Source organism: Apis laboriosa, unplaced genomic scaffold (genome assembly GCF_014066325.1).
Source record: "Apis laboriosa isolate Shangri-la unplaced genomic scaffold, ASM1406632v1 scaffold30_cov140, whole genome shotgun sequence".
Lineage (NCBI taxonomy): Eukaryota > Metazoa > Arthropoda > Insecta > Hymenoptera > Apidae > Apis > Apis laboriosa.
Window position 1 is genome coordinate 1,322,207 of NW_025222776.1, and position 22,999 is coordinate 1,345,205.

Consider the following 22,999-nt stretch of genomic DNA (forward strand, 5'->3'; position numbering starts at 1 on the left):
ATAAATAAATATATTACTTACAAAAATATAGAATTCTATATTTTTTTGCAATATAAAGTATTATATTGCAAATAGATAGATCTATATGTTATTTATTCTAAATTTATAAATTTTTTAAAAATTCTAAAATTTAATTTTAATTTCAATCACTTACTAATATTGTAACATATAATTTTATTTTATACTGATAATATCACATAAAAATAGTAAATGATAATATTCTTAGTGATTTATGATTTCTATGACACGAAAAAATATTGCATATCATGTTTATTTTATATATTATCTATAGATTATTCTCATAAAGAAAGAATTCTATAATGTCTATTCTATATGTCTGTACCACCTGTGATTCTAGAACAGCTGGCAGCATTTTATTTGCATGTAACTCTATCGATAAACAAAAAAATTATGTCTGCTATTGCATACTAATCATTACGCAGAATTTTTTTTATACAAGTTTTAGTAATATTAATTTATTAAATTAATTTTTTAAATGAAAAATTAGTATTAAATAATTGTAATATGAAAACTGCCAATTTGAAATTATAATTGTATATTTTGACAGATGATAGGTTACGCAAGAAATAGAGAATGCGTAATCAATCAGTAATATTAATATTCAGAAATATTTTAGAATAGTATTGTGAAAATTTGTTATTGTGTAATAAATATAATTCTCATATTTTTCATATTTTGTATGTTAAAGCTATGTGATAAATTCAACATTTATATATAAAAGAAATTTACACAAAATTTATTGTGTTTATATAAAATGGAAGTACCAAAACAACGAAAGGTGAATATTTATTTTTTAATATTTTTCTTTAATCTTTTTATTTAATATTTTTATGTAATCATATTGATTAATTATTATTTTATCTTTAATGACAATGATTTAAGATATTTTATTTTTCATAAAAGGAAAATATTTACTTTTATATCTTTATATAGTATATAATATCACATTAGTATCATATAATAAATAATAAATATTGTTTAATAGTAGAATTTAAATCATCAATGTATAGATTTTAAAATATTTATTTTTATTAATAATATAAGTTTAGGTTATAATTTATAAAAACTTAAATATGTTTAATATGTATATATATAACATATAAAAATTTTTTTTTGAAATTTGTTGTTTTATAACATTAAAAATTATATTTAAAAAATATATACTTTTAGAAAAAAAGAGAAGAAAAATCCAAGTTTTCTATGGAACAACAGATACCAGATGTTCCAACATTGGAAGAATTTGAATGTGTTCTTGAAGAATCTCCTACAAATTATCCAAAAGGAGAAGGTGTTGAAAATATGGAAAGTGAATTACATTCAGCTGCAATTGACACTGAACTCTATGAAAAACAATCAGTTCAAATAGTTTCAGAAGAAACAGAAGGATTACAAACTATAAATGACAAAGTATTTAATTTAATTTTTTTTATTTAAATTAAAGAAATTATCAATATTATAAATCAATCAATATATCAAAATTATAATATTAATTAAAATTATATTTAAAGAATTTTTTATAATAACTTATTATTTAAAAAAAATTAATGATAATAATACAATTTTTCATAAAGAAATAATTCATAAAATTTTAAAAACGATTTTGAGAAAATGTTTAATTTGAATATTATTTTTTATATTCAAATATATTTTAAACATATTATAAGTAATTATAATATATTTTTTAATAAATTTTAGACCAAAATTAATAATGAAGTTGGAAATAGTTTAACATCAGTATGGAATAATTTAAATGAGAAAATGGAAGAAGTTATAACATCGATTTCTACAATAGATTTAGTAGATAATACACTTGATGGCTTTAATAATGAAAGTATAACACCAAATTTATCTCAAGATTCAAATATATCAAATTCAAAGAACTTTATATACGATAGACAGACAAAAAATCAATCAGATTCTATCATAAATCAAGTAGATGATATACATACTTCTTTTAAAGAAATTATACCATTTACAGAGAGCCAATTAACATCATTATATTTCAATCAGGAATTAGCATGGATTGATATGTTTATTTCAGAATTTGCGGAAATACAACTTAGAAGTAATGCAATTAGACAGCAACATAGATTACATGAGCTTTTAATGAATTATCTTCGTGTAAGAAATAATTTAATTATCAATTCTCATGAATTAGAAATTTTAAAAAAATCCTGTAGAGAAATGCAAAAACAATTATGGTGTTTAGATAAAGCCTGTATTAAAGAAACAGGAGAATGTCAAGATGGAAATCCTGTTGTTGCTACACATGAATATTATATTGCACGTTTTAATCAGCAGACATTAGCTGCATTAACTCGAAATTTATTAACAATAAAAGATCTATTACACAATACTCAAGCATTATATTGTTATGAAGCAGAAATGTTAAAATTTCAAATTGAATATTATATTCAAAGAGTCTGCATATCTTGTAAAGAATTTATAAATCTTCCTCATAATGCACCCGTAAATTTATTACCAATACATGTACCTTCTCAAACAATTCCACAATTAGTGGAAATTAGAATGTGCATAACTATATTATTCAATTTTCAAAGAAAATTATTAAAAGATGGTAAATTTGTAACAGATACTAGAGAATGGCTTACACGATTAATAGCAATCTTATTGAGAGTAGCAACTTGGCAAGATCATTTATTTATATTGAACCATATCTTGAGATGTCCTGGTGGAGTAATGAATTGGGCTCGCAGTTATGTTCAAACTCCAATATCACAACAACATGGAAAATTAAGCATATCTTCATTAAATGATCCATTTTTAGATCATATAATAGCTACATTGGCTGTTATTTTATTACCCATTAAGGATAGAGAAAAATTTCTTGAACAGGTGTTTATAAATACTTACTGCTAACTAAAAATAAATAATTTAGAAATAAATAGTTTAATGACTTTTGCTAATTTTGACAATATTAATCTTTTTAAAAAAAATTTATTTTATTATTAAAACAAGATTTTAATTGGGAAAAAATATTATTTATTTTTACAAAATAAGAAAAAATTGAAATCTAATATAAATCTAATATGAATTGAATATTATCTAATGTTAATCTAAGGTATCCAATGTACATCTTGAGAGAAAAATATTCAAAATATTGGATAAATAATATTTTTTACAATAATAATTTTCAGATATTACAAATTCAAATCTAATTTAAAACCAATATTTAAAAAATAAATTCATTTAAAAAATATAATTATATAATATTTATATGAAATATTTGAAATTATAAAATATATATAATTCTTTATTTCGTAAAAATGAATAAAAATATGATTTTATCAAATCATAATCAAAATTTTATTTTAATGAAATAAAATAATTAATTAAAATAAAAGCATTTAAAAGCTTAAAATTAAAACAATATTATTAAAATTGAAAGTTATTAATTTAATGATAATCAATAAATTAATAAAATTTAATTTTTAATTTATTAGGTACAACAATCATTACAAGATACAATATGTAGTCCAGGTGATACTGTTTGGGTAATGTTGGATGAAGAAGGAGAAGAAGATGAAGATATTGCTAATGTTGGTGCAAACTTATTTGAAAGTGACCTTATTTCTTTATTAAATCAAATTCCTTTTAGTAAAATATTTGAACAAGTATTATGTATTCAATATCAAAATGATGATTATCATCAAAATAAAACTTATATTACGCATCATCATTTGTTCCGGATGTTTGCATTTTTTACAACTATTATTAGACTTTTAAAACAAGGCTTGAAAACATATGACTCTCCAAGATATAGACAATTAACCAAACGATTAAGTGCATTAATTAAAGATATTGTACAATATGCTAATGACCAATGGGAGGAATTTGATAAAAACCAGGTAGATCATTATATTATTAAGAATAATTTAATATAAATTTGAAATTATGTTTTATGTACTCTTACATTTTAATTTTATAGATTAATGATGTATCAATATTGAAAAAACTTCAACTTGAATTTGATTGTTTTTTTTTGAGAGCAGTTTTATGTATATTTTCTTCACGTCGTTTAGGAGCATGGCAATATTTAGCTTCTCTGCCATATGATTTAATATCATCTAATACTTTATGGCAAATATTTTATATTTTACATACTGATTGTACACAAATAGATATGCATGTTTCTAATAGATCTACTAGATCTACTCATGGTATGTATAATTTTTTAATTGAAATAAACGTTTTTGAAATTGAAAACTATAATAAAAATGTAAATTTTGATATTATATTAATAATATTAAAGATTGGATAAATGAATTAAATTCTTCACAACTTTGTACAAAATTTGAAGAAAAATTAAGTAGCATGCCAGGAGATGAATCATATTTTCTTTTAACAACTTTTGCTAATATGGCTTTAGCAAGAACTGAGCAGGATTATGATTTTGTGAAAACAACAACAATAGATCTATTTCAAGTATGTATTATTGTTTATATTATCTATCATTTTTTAATATTTAAAAATAATAATAATTATATATAATAAACAGATTGGATTTCTTAGTGAAAAAACACAAGATTCTTGTTCAAAAGATGCTCGATCTCTTCTGTCAAATTTAACATATAAATATCCTTCATTACTATCAGATATTTTACAAAAATTACGAGATAATTTTGTATCAGCTGGAAAGGTATAAGAAATATATTTCTTTATAAATAAATATTTTTAAAAATTTAACTTTATGAATTTTAGTTAAGTTTGTATCTATTTACTGATTTAAAATTATACAAATGGATATTACAAGAAAAAGATATAATTATTCTTTCTACATGGTTACATCAATATCCATTGACATCAACTGAGAATCATTTGGCCCGTTTAATCCTTACTCACTTAAATTGGGGATTTGATGAGTAAGAGTTTAGTAATATAGTATAGTAGTAATAATATAAGTAAAATAATTCCTAATTTATTTTATATATATTTTATATATATTTTATATATATATATACACATACATGAAAAATCATTTAAAATTAGAATCTAAATTTTTATTATGTTTAAAAAATTAAGAAAATGCAATATGCATTATATATAATTACTTGAAAAATAATAAATTATAATATAATTATTTACAAAAATATTTGAACATTAATATATAGCTTATATGCTTTATATATAGAATAAATATAATAAACATATAATAATAAACAAAAATATATATAATAACAAAAATTTTTTGCAATATAAAATATTTTTAAAATATAAAATATTTAAAATAATTTTTAAAATATAATATATGAATGTTAAAAAATAAAAAATTGCAGATTTTATATAAACGATTGTTTGAAAAAATATTGAAAAAAATGAATTTTCATGTTACGAAAATTTTCAAAAATTTTATGAATTTAAGATAAAAAACAATAACTATTTATAATAATATTTTAAAAACAATTTAATTTTATTAAAAATTATTTTTTAAATAATTAACGCAATATTTTTTTATTAGACGAATTTTTTTTTATAATATTTATAATATTTATTATTGTTTTTTATTAATTTTATAGTTCATTCCATATGGAAATCATACTTTTATGGAAAATTTGTTATTTTAATTTAATAACTTAAATTTGTAATGTACTTGAATATTTTCACAAAAAAAAACGGAGATTTAAATAAAAATATAAAATTATATAAAATATAAAATAATATAAAATTTATGTGTAAAAATATAATCATATATTTTTACAGAAATGGTAGTTTGTATCTTCCTATTGATTTACATAGACGTATAGCATTATTAATTGTTGAACTTACTATGAAATATGTACCTGATTCTTCTGTCCAAAATACTTCTTTATTAGTAGAAGGTGTTAAACAGGTATAAATTAAATGTTAATATATCTATAATCAACAAAATAGATTTTAATTTTTTATATATATATTTACATTTGTAGATGTCAACAATAATAAGGCCTCAAAATGCTGAACATATTTTTTCATTATGGGCATGGGATATGGTTTCTAAACTTAGATTACATCAACTCGACCAAACTGAAACACTTTGTCATTATGCACTTTTAAATCCTACTGCAGCTTTTGCTCATGTACCAGATATGGATTCTGATTTAAGTTTAGAAATTTTAGTTACTGGTACACGAGAAAAGCAACCTATTGCATGTTATGTAGCAACACTTATGACATTATGGGGCCATTCTATACCTTTGATATGTTTAAAAGGTTTTGGTCAATTAGAAATATTACAATATCATTGTAAATATGAACAAATGCTTATATGTTTACATTATATAATACCATTATTTTTGGAATGTGTTGACTCATTACTTAAGAATGATAAATTTATTAGTCTTGTTATTTCTCTAATTATGGCTGATAGATCTTATATGAAAGTGGCTAAAAGCCTTATAACCCCTGAATTTCCAGGAACAATACTGAAACAATTTTCAAATATGATACATTCACATTTATATAATTATAAAAAGTAAACAATATTTTATATATTTTGTAATTTGTTTAATATTATTAATATTGGACAATATTTTATTTTTAAAATGATATAATTTGTTATAGATATCGTTTACAGACACCAAAAGAATTTGTATATTTATGGTTGAATACATTTATACGTATACCAGATTGGAATAAAGATCAAAGTGTATTATATTTAATGGATATAATTATTAGTGCTGCATTTTTTCATACGGATGCAAAAGAAACAGTGGAGCATATGTTTCAAAATCTTTTCTCTGTAAGATCAATTTTTATTTACTATTAAAGTTTTATTATATCGATATATTATTAAATATTATAATTAAAAACATTAAAATATTTTTTATAAAAAGCTAGAACTAATCAAGCTTTTTTAACGAAGTTAATTTCATTAAATTTATTCTATAAAATATTGTTATAATATTTAAATTATTAAGATATTATTTTTTACTTGTAAAGAATTAATATTTCAATATTTTATATTAATTAAAAAATATTTTCATTTTATTAGCTTGCCACAGAGGAAATTAATGAGGTGTGATCTCTCTCGTTCTCTTTTTTTCTCTTTTTTCTCCCTTCTTTTTTCTTTATCCTTAGAACATAAATTTGTTATTACAAGATACTAATCTATTTTTATTTATATTTATACAGATACATGTAATAATTATATTAAAGTATTTTTAAAATCATATTTTAATAAATTATTTTCAGAATGCATCTAATCGTAATGTGATGACATCATTTGGATCATTTTTAAATTGGGCAACTGGTTCTTCAAATTCAATTAGTCTTTTAGGAAAATCTACTCAATCAGTATGGGTTGCTCATCAAATATTATTAACTGAACAATATAATAGAGAAATTAAAACTGGATTATGGCATGAAATTTTAAAGGAATTATCAACGCAACCTAATATATCATTAGATACTGCTATTAAGGTATATTTCATATTTTTTATAACATTTGATAATTTATTATATATATCTAATATATTTTTAGCGAGCTTGTATAACTGTAAAAATGCAACCATTTGGAGCCAATGGATTATCTATATATCGTTGGTCACAACAAGCTCTAGATACACCTATAGGACATCCTATTCTTCCTCTTTTATGGCAAAATTTTTTTGCTTTATTTCTTGCAAGAGTCCCAACATTATCAGGGTTTGTTTTACAAAAAATTTTATACTTTACATCTTAATTATATATTAGTAATATATTAATAATATATCTGTAATAATGTAATTTATTTTTTAGTGTCATTGATCATGGAGGGATCGGTGAAAAATTTTTTGAAGGCATGATTAATTTAAGTTATTTAAAAAAATTAAAAAAACGTTTACATGATACGACAACATATTTCCAATTAAAAGGAGAAAAAGATTTAGATAATGGAAAACCAATCACTGATGATAAACGTTCATTTTATTTTAATGTAGCAAAGTATGTTATATATATATATTATATATATTAACATAAATGTAAAAATTGTGAAAAAGAATATTATAAACTAATTTTACTATTAATTATTAATTTTATATATTTTTACAGATTTTATAAAACTTTAAGTTTGTGGCTTGAAGAACCAAGATTGCATGAACCAGGTCTTTATTTACCAGCTCTACCTCCACAATATATGTCACAAAAATTAGTTTTACTTGTTCAAGATAATTGGGTAAATTTTAATTTATTATACTTATAGAAATAGAAAATGTACAATATTAAAGTACACTATATAAAAATGATTCCATATCTAAATCGAAAATAAAAAATAATATTTTTTGACAGTTTTTAATTTAATTTTTATATGTATTAATTATTCTTTTCTTCATTTTCAATAATTCAATAATATAAATATAACTTAATAAAATAACTTAACTTAATAAGTTAATAAATATGCTATTAGCAATAATATGACATTAATATTACTTCATAGAATATAATATAAAGTCTAGAGAAGATTTTCAAATATAAAATAATTAAATAATTCAATTTATTAATTAAATAATTCAATTTTTTTTTAATTAAGCTTTTTACAAAAAAATGTATAAATTTTTTTAACTTTTTACAAAACTTTTTACAAAAAAATATATAAATTTTTTTAATTAAGCTTTTTACAAAATGTTGTTTGTTATTTTTAATTTAATTTTATATATATAATCATTTTATATTATTATTTAACTAATGAAATGTATTATAAATCTTATTTTATATCATTTTTTTCATGTTTGTTTAAATAGACACCATGGTTAGAATATATTGATTATTCAGCAGTTCAGCAAAATCAAATAATGGCTGTTCAAGAATGGGAATGTGCATGTAATAGAAATCAAGAAACTTATCAAAAAGGAAAAAATGTATCGACTTTACTTTCTGAAAAGATTCCACCATTACAAAGAATATTTAAACGATTGACTACATACGAATATTCTGTTCCACCTCCACCTTTAAATTGCAATCAAGCAATTTTTAATTGTATACCAAAAGAGAATATATATAATTCAAATTCAGTAATTGATCTCGTTAAACCATATCTTAAAATAATATTAGATTATGCTCAGACATATAATTTAATGATTTCTGAACATACTGCAGTAGATTCTAGCTTCTTGGAACTAGTGCCTACACTTTATAGAGAGAATGAGAATCAAGTAATATTGCATGCATTATGTGATCCAGCATCTCCAAGTCAGAAACACACTAGGTCAGGAACACCACCTACTGTGCATTGTGCTGGTCCAGCAGTAATTACAGTTAAAGTAAGAATAATCTATGATTTCTCTTTCAGAGTTAAATAAAATTATTTTATAAATTATATTATATTATTATTATTTAATTTATACATTTACAGGTACTTGAAGCACACATTAGTGATGGTATTGATCATATGATAACACAAAATAGAGCTGAATATGAAAATTTATTGATAAAAGCAAGTCAACCACCACCTAGTAAAGTTACTCAAGGATGTCTTTTTATTGATCATTTAATTGCGTATGTATAATATATATTGTATATTTTATAATATATTTTATAATATATTTATAAATTGAAATTTTGAATATAAATATACATTAATTAAAAATAAGTAAATAATTTTTTATTTTCAGGATGTTAGAACATGAAATATTAACAAATCGAACTAATGAAAACAGTACGGCATTATACAAAATCCAAGAAAGTGGAGTTAAATTATTTTATCATCTTATAAATTCTTATACAGAAGAAGTATCATTATGTCCACCAACAAAACAACTTATTACTACTTGTCTAGAAAAATTAGGGCAGGTAATTATAATTATAAAAATTAATAAATATAATTTTAATGTATTATATTATTAATGTACATTTTATTAATTATAATATTAATATATATTAATCTTAATAGTCATTCATTAATGGAGAAGAAAACCAAGGTCTACAATTATTAAATACTATTATGCAAAAATCAAATCTGGGTGGTTTACTTGGACCTTATTTTACACCTGTTGCTGGTAGTGCTTCAACATTTTTACAAATGTATCAAACTGTTGTTGAATTTTCAACGAGCACAAATGTCGATCTCTGTTTTGTGTTACTATCAAAAGTATGCTATTTGTGTTATTTTTATTCCTTATAACATTTTCATATTTTATTTTTATTTTCATTTTTTCATTTTAGTTTGATGTAGGAATCTGGTTAAATTATAAGCGTCCAAGATTAAGTGAACGATCAACATTCATAGATTTGATATCTAGAGCTCTTTGTAATATGGGTCTCAATCCAGAACAAACTAAATTGATATTACATGAGGTATTTATATTTAATAAATTTCATTTTATGATATATAAAATATATAAATTCTATGATATTTTATATAACATTCCATTCTAATTAATTATATAACAACAAAATAATGGCATTCAATATTGATCAGTACAACAATGCGGGTATTCTTATATGATTTGGCCTTGTTTTCCAAATGTCAACAATTTCCCAATTATATATGTATGTATATATATGTATCTTACAGATATGACAAAACATATGATATGATAAAAAACAAACCAGTTTCTATTTCAAATAATGCAATCAATAAATACAACGTTTCATATTATCAATTTGAACACGATTATTATTTATTATATTATGTCGGCCGAATGGACAATAACGATATCATATTTAATTAGAATTTGATATAAAATGTTACAAATTATTATTTCTGAAATCACTGCAAATTATCAGATTATTATCTTATATTATCTTATATATGTTATCTTATATTTGTTTTTAATTTCAATAATTTAAAGACACTAAATTTTTAAAAATTTTATTAAAAAAAATTCGGATTATTATTATAATATATAATTTGAATTTTTAATTATAATACATATCTATAATCTCTAATATTAAAAATGATTAATCAAAAAGATAAAATAAATAATATTTCCAAAATATTTATTTTGTTATTCAAATATATGTTATTCAAAATAATCCAATTTAACAACATGGAATACAATTTTTTGAAAAAATTCTATTAATATTCTATTTTATTATGATATTTTATTTATCATTATTTTAAAAATTAATATTTAATTATTGTTTTTTTTTTGTAATAAATTTTTTCTTACAGTTATTTAGAAACCATTTACGACTTATATTATTACATGAATTTCCTGAACACTATGGCGAAGTTCTGAGTGTTGTATTAAAAAGTAGTGAAAGTCAAAATTTATCACTAGATGTTTGGCGTGATTTGCTAGGAACCCTTAGTGGCAAATCAAAAAATGCTTTTTTGACTAATTCTAAAATTAGAGATAATATTCGTCATTATGCTACTGAACAAAAACTTCTTTCTCGTCAAGAGGTTCGTTTTTCAAATATATCTTTTTTCAGTATTTCAGTAATGTTTAAAATAAATACAAAGAAAAATAACTACATTTTTAATTACAGGTACATGATACAGCTATATTATTAAGTAAACATTTTATGCAAGAACGTTTACAATATGGTCTTTATGGATTATATCCAAAATATAGAATTTATAATGATCCATTAAGTACCTTCCTTGGCATGATAGGTCATGCTCTTGTTGCACTTACACTGCAATCTGATCGAGGTTCATTAGGAGATCAATGTAAGCATTTGAAATTTATATTATATACAAAATATTTATAATCTTTTTAAAATGAATATTATTTATATGTAAAAAAAAAAAATATTACATAAAGTTTTACAAATAGATTGCTTATTATAAAATTATAAGCATTAATTATATATTTATTATAATATTATAATTTAAAAAATATATGCAACAATAGATTTTATATTCTAGAATTTAAAAAGTCCATTATATATATTATTATATCTATATTTATATGATGTTTTTTGAAAAATTAATATCATTTATGATCACTTAAATTATTATATTATTATAAATTCTCTCTTTTAAAATGTTCTTCTATTGTTAATACATATAAGTTTGATATCAATATAAAATTTATTATAATAAATTACTTTAGAATTTTATTATATATGTATATCTCATTTACAAATTTATTGATAATGATGATTATTGATATATGATTATTTCTGTGCTGCACTATTATATAAATATAAATAAATACATATAAGTAGACAATATGTATTCTATAATCTATATATGGAATTTGTTATTACATATTACATATTTCAAACTAAATATTTGTTAAATAAATAAATAAATATTATAAATAAATATTATAATAAAATATAATAAAAACTCATGTAATATTTTTTTTATATTTATGCTTCTATAGTTTAATAAAAAAAAATTCTATATAATATATATATAATTATTATATTATTAAAGTGTGCGAGAAAATATGGCCTGTTTTAAGTGAAATGTATTCACCTTGGATTACACCATATTGGACGCGAAATTTGAAAGAACCAACTGCTGCATGGATTCAACAGCTTACAGATGATCGATCAGTTTTATTACCATGGATTATTGCAGATGGTCCATATGCTAATAAATTCGTAGCAATTTTTGTCGAATGTATTCGTTTTATTAACGATACTTTGCCAGCATCTAGCAAAATACTTTGCTTTGTCTGGCAATTTTATGTTACTAATTTTGCACATACTTCAGTTAAAGATCATATTCTGAATGTTATTCATGGCAATTTTCTATCATTACCATGGGATCGTTTCTATCCATGTATAAATGATGTTGAATTAATGGTAAAAGTAATTGATCAGTATTTGCCAGATAGTCATTTATTCCTTGGAAGTGTATTTACATGTGTACATTGGCCACTTTGGATAAATGACATATTAGCAACACAGCCACCAACTATTGTAGCAAGGATGCACGTTTGTTTATTAAATTTATTAGTAAAATTATCTAATGAACCAAATGTTAGACAGGTAATTTAAAAGAATAATATTAATTCTTTATTACATAAAAATTTTTAAATTCATAAATACAGAGATTTAATTTTAATTAATTTATATATATCATCAAAACTATTAATGATATTAAAAAGAATTTTACTTTAGAGATTTTGATTTTTATCTTTTTATGATTTTTTTTTATTTTTTAATGACATTACATTAATTAGAATTTTCTTATTAAGATATATAATAAAAAAAATAAATAAGTTTAAAACATAAGTTTAAAACATAATTGAATTATAATGTAAGCTTTATAGTATTGAATTTTCAGTATCATTTTTTATTTTATCTTTTATCAATTTTAGTACATGAATGATTTAAAATTTTAATTTTTTTTAATTTTAATATTTAAAAAAAATTTTTTTTAATTTAATATTTAAATTTTTTAAACAAATGAAATTTTTTGGAAATAGTTTTGTTAAAAATAAATTACTTAAAATTATTAAGACAATTAAGTGAACAAATAAATTTAGTTATATAATAGATTTTCAAAAATTATTCATTATTTTTAAAATGATTATAAAAATTAATTTTTATAATTTTTAAACTAAACTAATTTATAATTTAAATGCTATGATAAACGAAAAATACAAATATTAATACAAGTAATTCAAAATATTATATATATTCAACTATAATCAATAATAAATAGAATCCTTAAGATACTTGCTTTAAATTTTTTATATTTTAAATGTATTTCACAATAAAATCTTGAATCATTTAATTTAAAATAAAAAACAAAATAGTTTTTAAAAAACTAATAACATTTTATTTAAAACATCTAATAATATATAAATAATATATAATATAATATAAAAATAATATATAAATAATATATAATAATATATAAAACATCTAATAATATATAAATATACTATAATATAAGTATAATAGAAATATGAGTATAATTTTAAATATCAATAATATATTTTCAGACTGATAAAGTAATTCAATTAATTATGGAAGCTGAAAAATTTTCTTGGCATTTATTAGATGCTATTACATATGATCATATAATTAATTGGCATGTTATGAGTTGTGATTCAAGAGTTGTTCTCCATGTTTGTAATGATCAATGCCATCCAATAGATATTGCCATACATAAGTATATATAATTTTATTTTATCAATTTAATTATAATCATAAATTAAAAAGTTTCTAATAAATGTTACATTACATATAGTTTGCTAAAGATAGCAGCAGGCTATGATTCTTTGATAAGCCATTTTCATCCAACTACATTGAAAAAAAGACAACTTTATATAAGATCTTCAATAAAATTATTAATCACTTGTACAACTCGATATAAATCTTTAATATCTACAAATCCAAAAATATTTAACAATACATTATCAAAAATGTTAGATGATATGGAAGCTGTTATTATAAACAGTAAATATAATATATTTATAATCTAAATTATTATATATATCTATAATTAAAAGTACAATTAAAATATAAGAAAAGATCTTCAGCTGTTTCAGAATCACAACAAATTCCAGAAGCAAGTTTATTGATTACCGAATTGCTTCATGCTATAAATCAAAATGGATTTCTTATGGAACATCTTCGTACTAGTTGGACAATATGGCTTTCAAAAAGAACAGATAGTAATCCAATTCTCATGAGTATACTTAAAGTCATTGGAACAATTGTTACTTCACCATCTATATTCGGAGATTTAATGGAAGCTGCATTAGAAGCATATTTTAAATTTAATGGTATGTATATAATTTTGTTATTAAAATATGTTATTAAAATTAAGTATTATTATATAATTAAATATTATATATATCTTTTTTTCTTATTACATTATTTTATTAAAATTCTATAATTTTAAAGACTAATACAAAATTAAATAATTATGAATATTATGTTTAATTTTATACAATTTAATATTAATATAATTATATTTAATATTTAATATATAACATTTTAATTTATATGGCAGCATTTGAAGAATTTTCACCAACTTGGGCTTCAGTCTTAACAATTTTACAATCAATAATGCCTCGACAACCACCAGTGGAATCATTCTTAGTTTCTGAGGGAAAGCTTCTTGCTTTGTATTTTATTTTACTTAAACGACTTCCATTATGTCAAGATATTAGAGAAGAAGGAGTGCTTCTCATAAATTTAGTTGACTGGATCTCTGCTATTAGACCAACGTAAGTTAAAATTATTATTACAAAAATTGTATCAATACATGCATATTTACTTGAATATTATTGTTTTAGGAATATAAATGAAGAAAAGTTACCTCTCCTTTGGGCTAAAACATGTGAATTAGCATATAGACAATGTCAATATAATGAAAATACTAGAATAGCTATTAGAGCTCTTAAAAGTTTAGCAAGATCATTATTAACAATTGCTGATGATGGAGGACAAGGATGGGGTATATTAGGAGCTATTGGCCTTAAGAAAAATTCCAATCTTTCAATGAGGTAAATTATATAATAATTTTATATATATATATATATGATATAAAATATTACTTATTTTAAATTTCATATTTATAAAAATATTAAAATGTATAAATTTTAAATTTCTTAATTTAAATATATTTATTATTTAACTTAAAAATTATATGTTATAAAATAATAGATTTTATATATTATATAAAAAGAAATATTAAAATATTAAAAAGACTAAAGACAAAATATTAAAATATGTTTTTTTATTCTTTCTTATTTATTAAATATTTAAAATTTATTACTGCAACATATTACTTTATCTAATATAAAAATTTGATTTTTATATTTAGGTGCAAATTTTTAAGTCGAGCAATAGGAGTATATTGTTTGGCTCAATTACCTGAATCAAAATCAGAACAACAGATGATAAGATTTACTCCTCATTCACCTGGAGTAGCATTATCAAAAACAAGTGAACCAGATATAATAGAAATTCGTCCTAATTCAGAAGCAATTAAAGGTATGCAATCTTTAGAAGGACTTGTATTAAATAAACAATATGTAACGCTTAAAGGAGACATAGAACGATCTATTAAATTAATTAGAGATCCTGCTAATTCTTTACATAATGCAACAATAATTATAGGTATATTGACAACAGAGCTTTATAATCAAAGATATTTACATGTTTTAATAGATTAATATAATTATTTTCTTTATGGTATGATCAGAATGATATAATAATAATTTTATATCTATTAATTTACATTTATTAAATTTTATTGTACAAAAATAGTTTTCTACATAAATATTATAGCTCAATTTAATAAAATTTGTAAAATTTGTGTAAATCTAGTCATAAATATTTGATTTATTAATATATATTTATATATATTTATATAATTTTATATTGTATATAATATATAATATAATATAATATAATATATAATATAAAATATATATAATATATATAATATGAAAATAATTATTTTATTTAAAAATAAAAATTATGTATAAAAATTTGTATATTTTGTATATTCTAATTTATACATTAATTTATTATCTTCATAAGAGAATTATGTATTTAAGTATTTAATCAAGTAAACTTAATACAATGATTTTGTGATTAAAAATAAAATATTAAATTAAAACTAAAACTAAACTAAAACTCTTATTATTTAATGTAAAATATAAAATACGAGTATCATAAGTATTAAATTTTATTTGAAAATATTTTATATTTTTATATTTTAATCATTAATCCTTTGCTCTCCAACGATGACTCTCGGTCACCACTTGAGTTAATGCCATAACTCTAGCGGTGACTCTCCACTGGGATTGTTGCAATCCTTGAACGGCGACAATATTTATTTATATTTGATTTTTTTAGAATATCGCTTCATAAATAGGTTCCTAAGCTTTTTACGTATAATCTTATGAGGTGTAATCTTATCTTATGAGTAATTATTTTATGGTAATCTTATCAGACTGCACCAAACGCATCGAATGCGCGGGTCTGAATCTGGAATTGCTGGTTCGATCGAGCGAAACAAGCCTGGAGTGTAGAGTTAAATATAATTATAATATGAAAATACATAAAATAAAACTGACTGGCAAAATATCAATATTAATCCTTTTGCTAAATCCTCAAAACTAAATATATATATATATATATAAATATAAAAAATTAAGTAATTTTTATTAATACAAAAACTATAAATATAATTAAAGTTAAATAATTAATTAATTAATATAATATATATAGTAATTAAACTTTATTTTGATATAACATTTTTTTACTAAATTTTACATTTACTTTTACTAAAAAACTTTTTCTAATAGTGTTTAAGAAATAAAATATATAAATTTTAATGTCAGGAAATCAAAATAAATATTTAACATAATTCAATGTTAATTCAGATCCATTCCTTAAGTACTTTGCATTCAAAGAATAAGGTTAAAACTAAAATAAAGGTAGGCATTACAAAAATTCTAATACTAAACATATATCAAATTTAATCAATCTGTAATCAATTAACTTTCTTTTCATTGATTTTGTGGGCTTGAAATATAATATAAAGAGTTTCATTTTGAATAATTTTAAAGCATTCGTTTTTTTTTTTTTTGTAACTAACGACTTAGTTCTTGAATTATTTTAAAAGTTTTTATCATTATAACATTGCGAATATATCCGTACACATTATATGAATTAGTGTACAATTTAAGAGTAGCAGTAATATACATATTATACACATAAGTGAGGTGATCGAAAATCTATTTTATTAGATGGACGAATGGAAACTTTTTTAAGATTTCCTTTGTGATTTGCATATAACGAAAAAACTTTATTTATTATAATTCCGATTGCTCAAAAATTATTTTATTTTCGTATTCCGCAGATTCGAAAAAATGCCTATTGTGAATGGATACTTCTAGCGAAAACTTATTAATATAGATTAATATATTAATATAGATAGACAAAATTTAGTATTAATACAAAAAATTTTTATCAATATTTCAGAAACTAAAGCCGAATAATGCTTATGCATTATAAATTATATATAAAAAAAAATTATTTAAAATGTTTTTTATAGCATATTTCAAGATTACTAAAATATTGTGATCTTTTTAAATAATTATTTATCTTTTTAAATAAATTGAAATTACATCATTTTATTAAATTTATTTATTTATTAATTATTATTATTATTTATTTATTATTTAATTATTTAAGTAAATAAATTTAATAATTTAATAATTTTTGTTACAAGAAAAAAATTCAAAAAATATAATAATTATATATTTTTTGTATTTTATTATTTTCACTTTTTTATTTGTATTTTTTTATTTTCTAAGATATGCATTTCATCATTTTAGCTTTAAAAACAAAATGTAAAAAATAATCATTAATATAATCAATTCTATACTCATAAATGTCACATATATATTAATCAATATTAAATTCAAAAAACTGTATCGCTTATATTATACTTTTTAAAATCAATTCAAAAATATTTTGTCTTAATATTTTTCGAAATTTGAAAAATATGCATTTAATTACATATGATAGATACATAAAATGAAAGTTACAATGGAAGATAATTGCCTCAAATTATTTTGTATTTATATACGAAATTATAAAATATGTAATTTATATACGAAATTAAATATTCATTATAAATATCAAATATTATTAGAATTATCTACAGAAAGTAACATTCTATGTATAATAAAAATGTATTTTTATATCATACATAAAAAAAAAACAAAAAAAAATATTTGTATGAATATTTATTCATATGTTATTTCTTAATTAATGACTGTACAAAATATTATTTACAAATATATATATAATAAATATTAATTACGTCTTCTTCGAACTCTTGATATTCGCCAAGCATTCGGTTCTTCATATTTATTATAAAGCGGTTCTAATCTTTGATTTTTCTTGAATTTACTTAATTTAGTTGGATCACTAAACTTGAAAAATGCTGGAGCAAACTCTACTAACCATTTCGGATCTATAGTTGTCACTTCTCTCATATATTCTTTTGTTGTTTGTACCAATTCATGATAAATGACCCATTCTGGTTGTCTATTAAATAATGCGCTACTTGGATGAATATAGACAACTTGACTATCTACTAAAGTTCTGTATCCTTCTTGAGGATCTTTTTTCGCAGCATTTCGAAAGAAACCAGAACAAACAGCTTTCTGAATTCTTACAGTGTTCTTACCAGCAGATACTACATCCAATTTGTGTCTATCCATTATACCTAATAATTGTTTTCGAACATCCTGAGCGCGTTTTAATGTTCTAATTTGTACAAAATTTTCGTAACACCATGCATTACTAAACTTGTTATTTCTCCAGGAATTATAAACTGCTAACAAAGTTAAATGATCACCTTCTGGTTGATTGAATTTGGCCTTTTTTTGATCTGCTAAAGCTTGTTTATCTTTTGGCCTATAGAAGACATTTTGAACAGATAACATGCTGACAATAGTTAATATTTCATCAGAACATTGAAGATGCACACTCATGATGAGCATTTTGGATAAATTAGGTTCTAGAGGAAACTCTGCCATTCTTCTGCCTAATCTGGTTAATAAACCTTCATTATCTAATGCACTTAAGCTATGCAAAGATTCTAAAGCCATAATAAGAGACTCCACAGGTGGAGCATCCATAAAATCAAAGTGTAATAAATCATTGATACCCATAGTTTTTAATTGCAACACTGTGGTTGCCAAGTTAGTACGTTGAATTTCTGGAACTGGCGTCGGAAGCATTTCATCTCTATAAGCTCTTTCTGTGTAAAGTCTATAACATTTTCCTGGTCCAGTTCTTCCAGCTCTACCAGCTCTTTGTTTTGCAGCTGCTTGACTTATTGGTGTTACTATAAGACTATCCATTCCAGTCTTAGAATTATACACTTTCTGTTTAACAAATCCTGGATCAACTACATAATAAATTCCATCAATAGTTAAACTTGTTTCCGCTATATTAGTAGCTATCACTACTTTTCTGGAACCAGGTGGAGCTGGCTCGAATATTCTGGTCTGCATCTCCGAAGGAAGTGCCGAATATACAGGTAAAATAATTAATTCAGGCACATCGGGACCTAAAGATTTCATACGTTCATATAAAATTTCGCAAGCTGTATCAATTTCTTCTTGGCCAGTCAGGAATAGAAGTATGTCTCCTGGAGGTTCTCTTAAATGTATTTGCATTACTGTTATTAGTGCAGCATCTAAATAATCTGTTTCAGGTTCTTTAGTATACATGACTTCAACTTCGAATGTTCTGCCAGGAATAGTGAAAATGGGTGCTTCAAAAAAATACTGAGAAAACTTTACAGCATCCAAAGTAGCACTTGTAACAATCAATTTTAGATCTGGTCTACGGCGTACAGCTTGTTTTAATAATCCAAAAAGAACATCCGTATGAATAGTCCGTTCATGTGCTTCATCCAACATAATTACGGAATATGTTTTTAAATCGAGATCCATAAGACATTCTCGAAGCAACATACCATCAGTCATATACTTTATATTAGTTTCTGGTCCAGTACAATCTTCAAAACGAATTGTATAACCAACTTCTTGTCCTAAACGGCAACCAAATTCTTCCGCCACTCTTTTAGCAACTGACATAGCTGCTACTCTTCTAGGTTGAGTACAACCGATCTTTCCACGGGCAGTAAATCCTGCTTCACCTAAAAACTGTGTAATTTGGGTAGTTTTTCCTGATCCTGTTTCACCAATTACAATCAAAATTTGATTATCAGTAACAGCTTTAACTAAATCGTCCCTGAGTTTATATATTGGTAAACTCTGACGCTGTTCAAGAAGAGTTAAATTTGTTTTCTTGCCAAAGGAAGATTTTTTCCCTCCTATAACGTGTTTTTTCCACTCAGGAAGATCTTGAGTTTGAAGGCCAATCCCGCGCATGTTTGCAGCTAAAGTTCTGCTTTCAGCTATAGAATTTGAAAATTTAATGTATTCTTAATGTAAATATTATATTTTATATTAAAACATTTATAAAAATACAAAAAAATAAATTGATTACCTTCAGGTAAAGGATCGATCCAATTTTTATTAAGACCTGTTGGAACAGAATCCATTTCTTGTTCTCTTTGCAACATTTTTTGTTCCCTTCTTTCTTTTGCTAAAGCACTTTGCATCATTGCAGCTTGTGCTAAAGAGCCATCAGGATTTTTTACTATACGGACAGGACTTAAATCTCCAAGAGCTCTTCCATGTCCATGCAAAAATGGCGGTTCTTCTTCTACTAATTCTATTTCAACATCTTCTTCTTCATCATCCTCGCGTGGAAGAATTCCAGTTTCCATATCGAATTCTGGCAATTCACTCCTATAACACAAATAAAAATCAAATTATGAAATTACTATATATATTATGGAATTTAATTATTTAATTAGTTTTAAATAATACCTATCGATACAAGAAGCAGCAAGCATTTGTTTAATTTCCCATTTTTCTGGAGATGATAATCTTTGCACTCGTTTCCTAGAATAAGTTTCATCTTCATCCCAATTACCCTGAAGTTCTAACAAAGAAGTAGGTCTATCTGGATTTCTTAAATGTTTTTCATCTTCTTCGGTTTTGGTAACAGTCACAACAGGATTCAAATCTCTACCAGTTTCTTGATCAACATCTTTCATACTTAAAGAAACCTATTAAAATTCTTAAATTATTATAAAAAGAACTATGAAATATCTATTTTATTTTAGAAATTCTTATACCTTTTGTCCACCTATATTGAGAACTTTGACGAGCACTTTCTGTCCTCTAGATACTACATCACTCGCACTCGCAACTCTTCCCTCTCTTCTTAATTGTGAAATATGAACCAAACCTTCCCATCTTCGTTTCAAGCCTTCTAATTGAACGAAACAACCAAAAGGTACAATATTAGCTACTTTTCCTGAATAAATTTTACCAACTTCTGGATCCATGGAAAGTTCTTCTATAGATCGTGATCTAGATCGATCAGATTTATTAGAATATCTATCCCTATGAAATTTTCTATCTCTCGATCTAGACCTCTTACGATCTCGAGATCTATGACGTCTTCTGTCTCTAGATCTTGATCGATCTCGTGATTTTGAACGGGATCTAGATCTGGATTTGTGTTTTCTATCTTTACGATATGGTGAACGTGATTTATGTCTTCTTCTATCTTTTGATCTACTTCTTTTAGAATGTTTATTTTTTTTATCATTATTATCATTTGATTGATCATCCTTTTTGCTATCCTGTTTGCTAGATTTTTTTGATGGTGCTAATTCCTCTAAACTTGCCATAGCACTACTGACTATATCATCTACTGTTTTTGGCTCTTCATTTGGTAGAGCTAAAACAGGGAATTTTTGAGCTAACTCATCTTGTTTTGTTGTAGATTTTGATAACTTTTCCTGAGATTTAGTTGGCTTCATATGCTGTATTATTCTTAACAAATTAGCCATAAAAGATTCCTAAAAAATAATCAAATATTAAAATATATATAAATAATAAAAAAAATAAAGAAAGTGAAAAAAAAGAAAGTTGAGTTTTATACATTATTACCGAAAATTCTGCTCCATTTTCTATAAGAACCTTCTTAAATTTATCAAATGTATTATTTTTCTCTGCCAAATGAATTATGAATTCAGCTATAAGAAAATAAAATAATTTAATAATAATAATCGAATAATAGATTAATTAAATAAAAAATTAATGAAAATTTTTTAATAAAAAAAAAATTAATAAAGAAAAACAAAAAAAATGATATGATATATTATATGATATATTATAATGATATATTATATATGAAATAGGTTAGAGAAGAAATCGATGTTTTATGTCATATAAAATAATTTTTTTTACCTAAATCTTTGTCATTTAATCCTAAATGATTTTCTAATTCTGTACAAATTTTTGACACTAATGATAAATGTTCAAGCTTTGCAACTTCATCCATTTTTATTATTATTTAGAATAGTATATGCTTCGAAAAAATGATACTGCCAAGTTTTATACCATGGTTCGTACTTCCAGTTGACAATTTGTTTTTCAAATTGATATTCCGAAATTTGCAATAAAATAGGGTGGTAACTCTGCTAAAAATTAAACATTTTTAAATACTCATAATTTTTGAT

At 22.4% G+C, this 22,999-nt stretch overlaps 2 protein-coding genes across 5 annotated transcripts; one reads left to right on the forward strand and one right to left on the reverse strand.

Annotated features, from left to right (window-relative positions):
* The first annotated feature begins 392 nt into the window (after positions 1–392).
* On the forward strand, positions 393–16,133 carry LOC122714484 (ectopic P granules protein 5 homolog). Of its 3 annotated transcripts, XM_043935845.1 has the most exons (30): positions 395–799; positions 1,192–1,428; positions 1,717–2,877; positions 3,486–3,890; positions 3,971–4,202; positions 4,295–4,467; positions 4,541–4,681; positions 4,744–4,904; positions 5,743–5,872; positions 5,949–6,493; positions 6,583–6,760; positions 7,013–7,036; positions 7,213–7,440; positions 7,502–7,665; positions 7,759–7,944; positions 8,053–8,176; positions 8,742–9,260; positions 9,353–9,495; positions 9,612–9,789; positions 9,890–10,087; positions 10,162–10,293; positions 11,114–11,347; positions 11,434–11,617; positions 12,332–12,891; positions 13,854–14,023; positions 14,102–14,310; positions 14,394–14,639; positions 14,870–15,086; positions 15,156–15,365; positions 15,686–16,133. In XM_043935845.1, exons 1-30 carry the CDS (start codon positions 776–778, stop codon positions 16,035–16,037), a joined length of 7,665 nt encoding a protein of 2,554 aa, XP_043791780.1. In that variant the 5' UTR covers positions 395–775; the 3' UTR covers positions 16,038–16,133. The 3 variants fall into 3 exon arrangements, with proteins under 3 accessions (XP_043791783.1, XP_043791780.1, XP_043791781.1); XM_043935846.1 differs by lacking the exon at positions 7,013–7,036; XM_043935848.1 differs by lacking the exons at positions 14,870–15,086; positions 15,156–15,365; positions 15,686–16,133 and having other exon boundaries at positions 393–799; positions 14,386–14,586.
* A 2,478-nt stretch (positions 16,134–18,611) lies between these two features.
* Positions 18,612–22,948, reverse strand: LOC122714416 (ATP-dependent RNA helicase DHX8). Of its 2 annotated transcripts, none has more exons than XM_043935731.1 (6): positions 22,728–22,948; positions 22,428–22,513; positions 21,605–22,336; positions 21,294–21,535; positions 20,908–21,212; positions 18,612–20,815 (listed from the first exon to the last, which is right to left on the reverse strand). In XM_043935731.1, exons 1-6 carry the CDS (start codon positions 22,819–22,821, stop codon positions 18,696–18,698), a joined length of 3,579 nt encoding a protein of 1,192 aa, XP_043791666.1. In that variant the 5' UTR covers positions 22,822–22,948; the 3' UTR covers positions 18,612–18,695. The 2 variants fall into 2 exon arrangements, with proteins under 2 accessions (XP_043791666.1, XP_043791667.1); XM_043935732.1 differs by having other exon boundaries at positions 22,420–22,513; positions 22,728–22,738.
* Between the last annotated feature and the right edge of the window lie 51 nt (positions 22,949–22,999).

Bases quoted from the DNA above. Each gene is read 5' to 3' on its own strand.
- LOC122714484 (XM_043935845.1), top strand. From the start codon at position 776: ATGGAAGTACCAAAACAACGAAAG. The intron at 6,761-7,012 runs GTAAGATCAATT...TCATTTTATTAG, and splicing joins TGTTTCAAAATCTTTTCTCT to CTTGCCACAGAGGAAATTAA. The intron at 14,640-14,869 runs GTATGTATATAA...TTTATATGGCAG, and splicing joins AGCATATTTTAAATTTAATG to CATTTGAAGAATTTTCACCA.
- LOC122714416 (XM_043935731.1), bottom strand. From the start codon at position 22,821: ATGGATGAAGTTGCAAAGCTTGAACATTTATCATTAGTGTCAAAAATT. The intron at 22,514-22,727 runs GTAAAAAAAATT...ATTTTCTTATAG, and splicing joins ATTAAATGACAAAGATTTAG to CTGAATTCATAATTCATTTG. The intron at 21,536-21,604 runs GTATAAGAATTT...GAATTTTAATAG, and splicing joins TCAATATAGGTGGACAAAAG to GTTTCTTTAAGTATGAAAGA.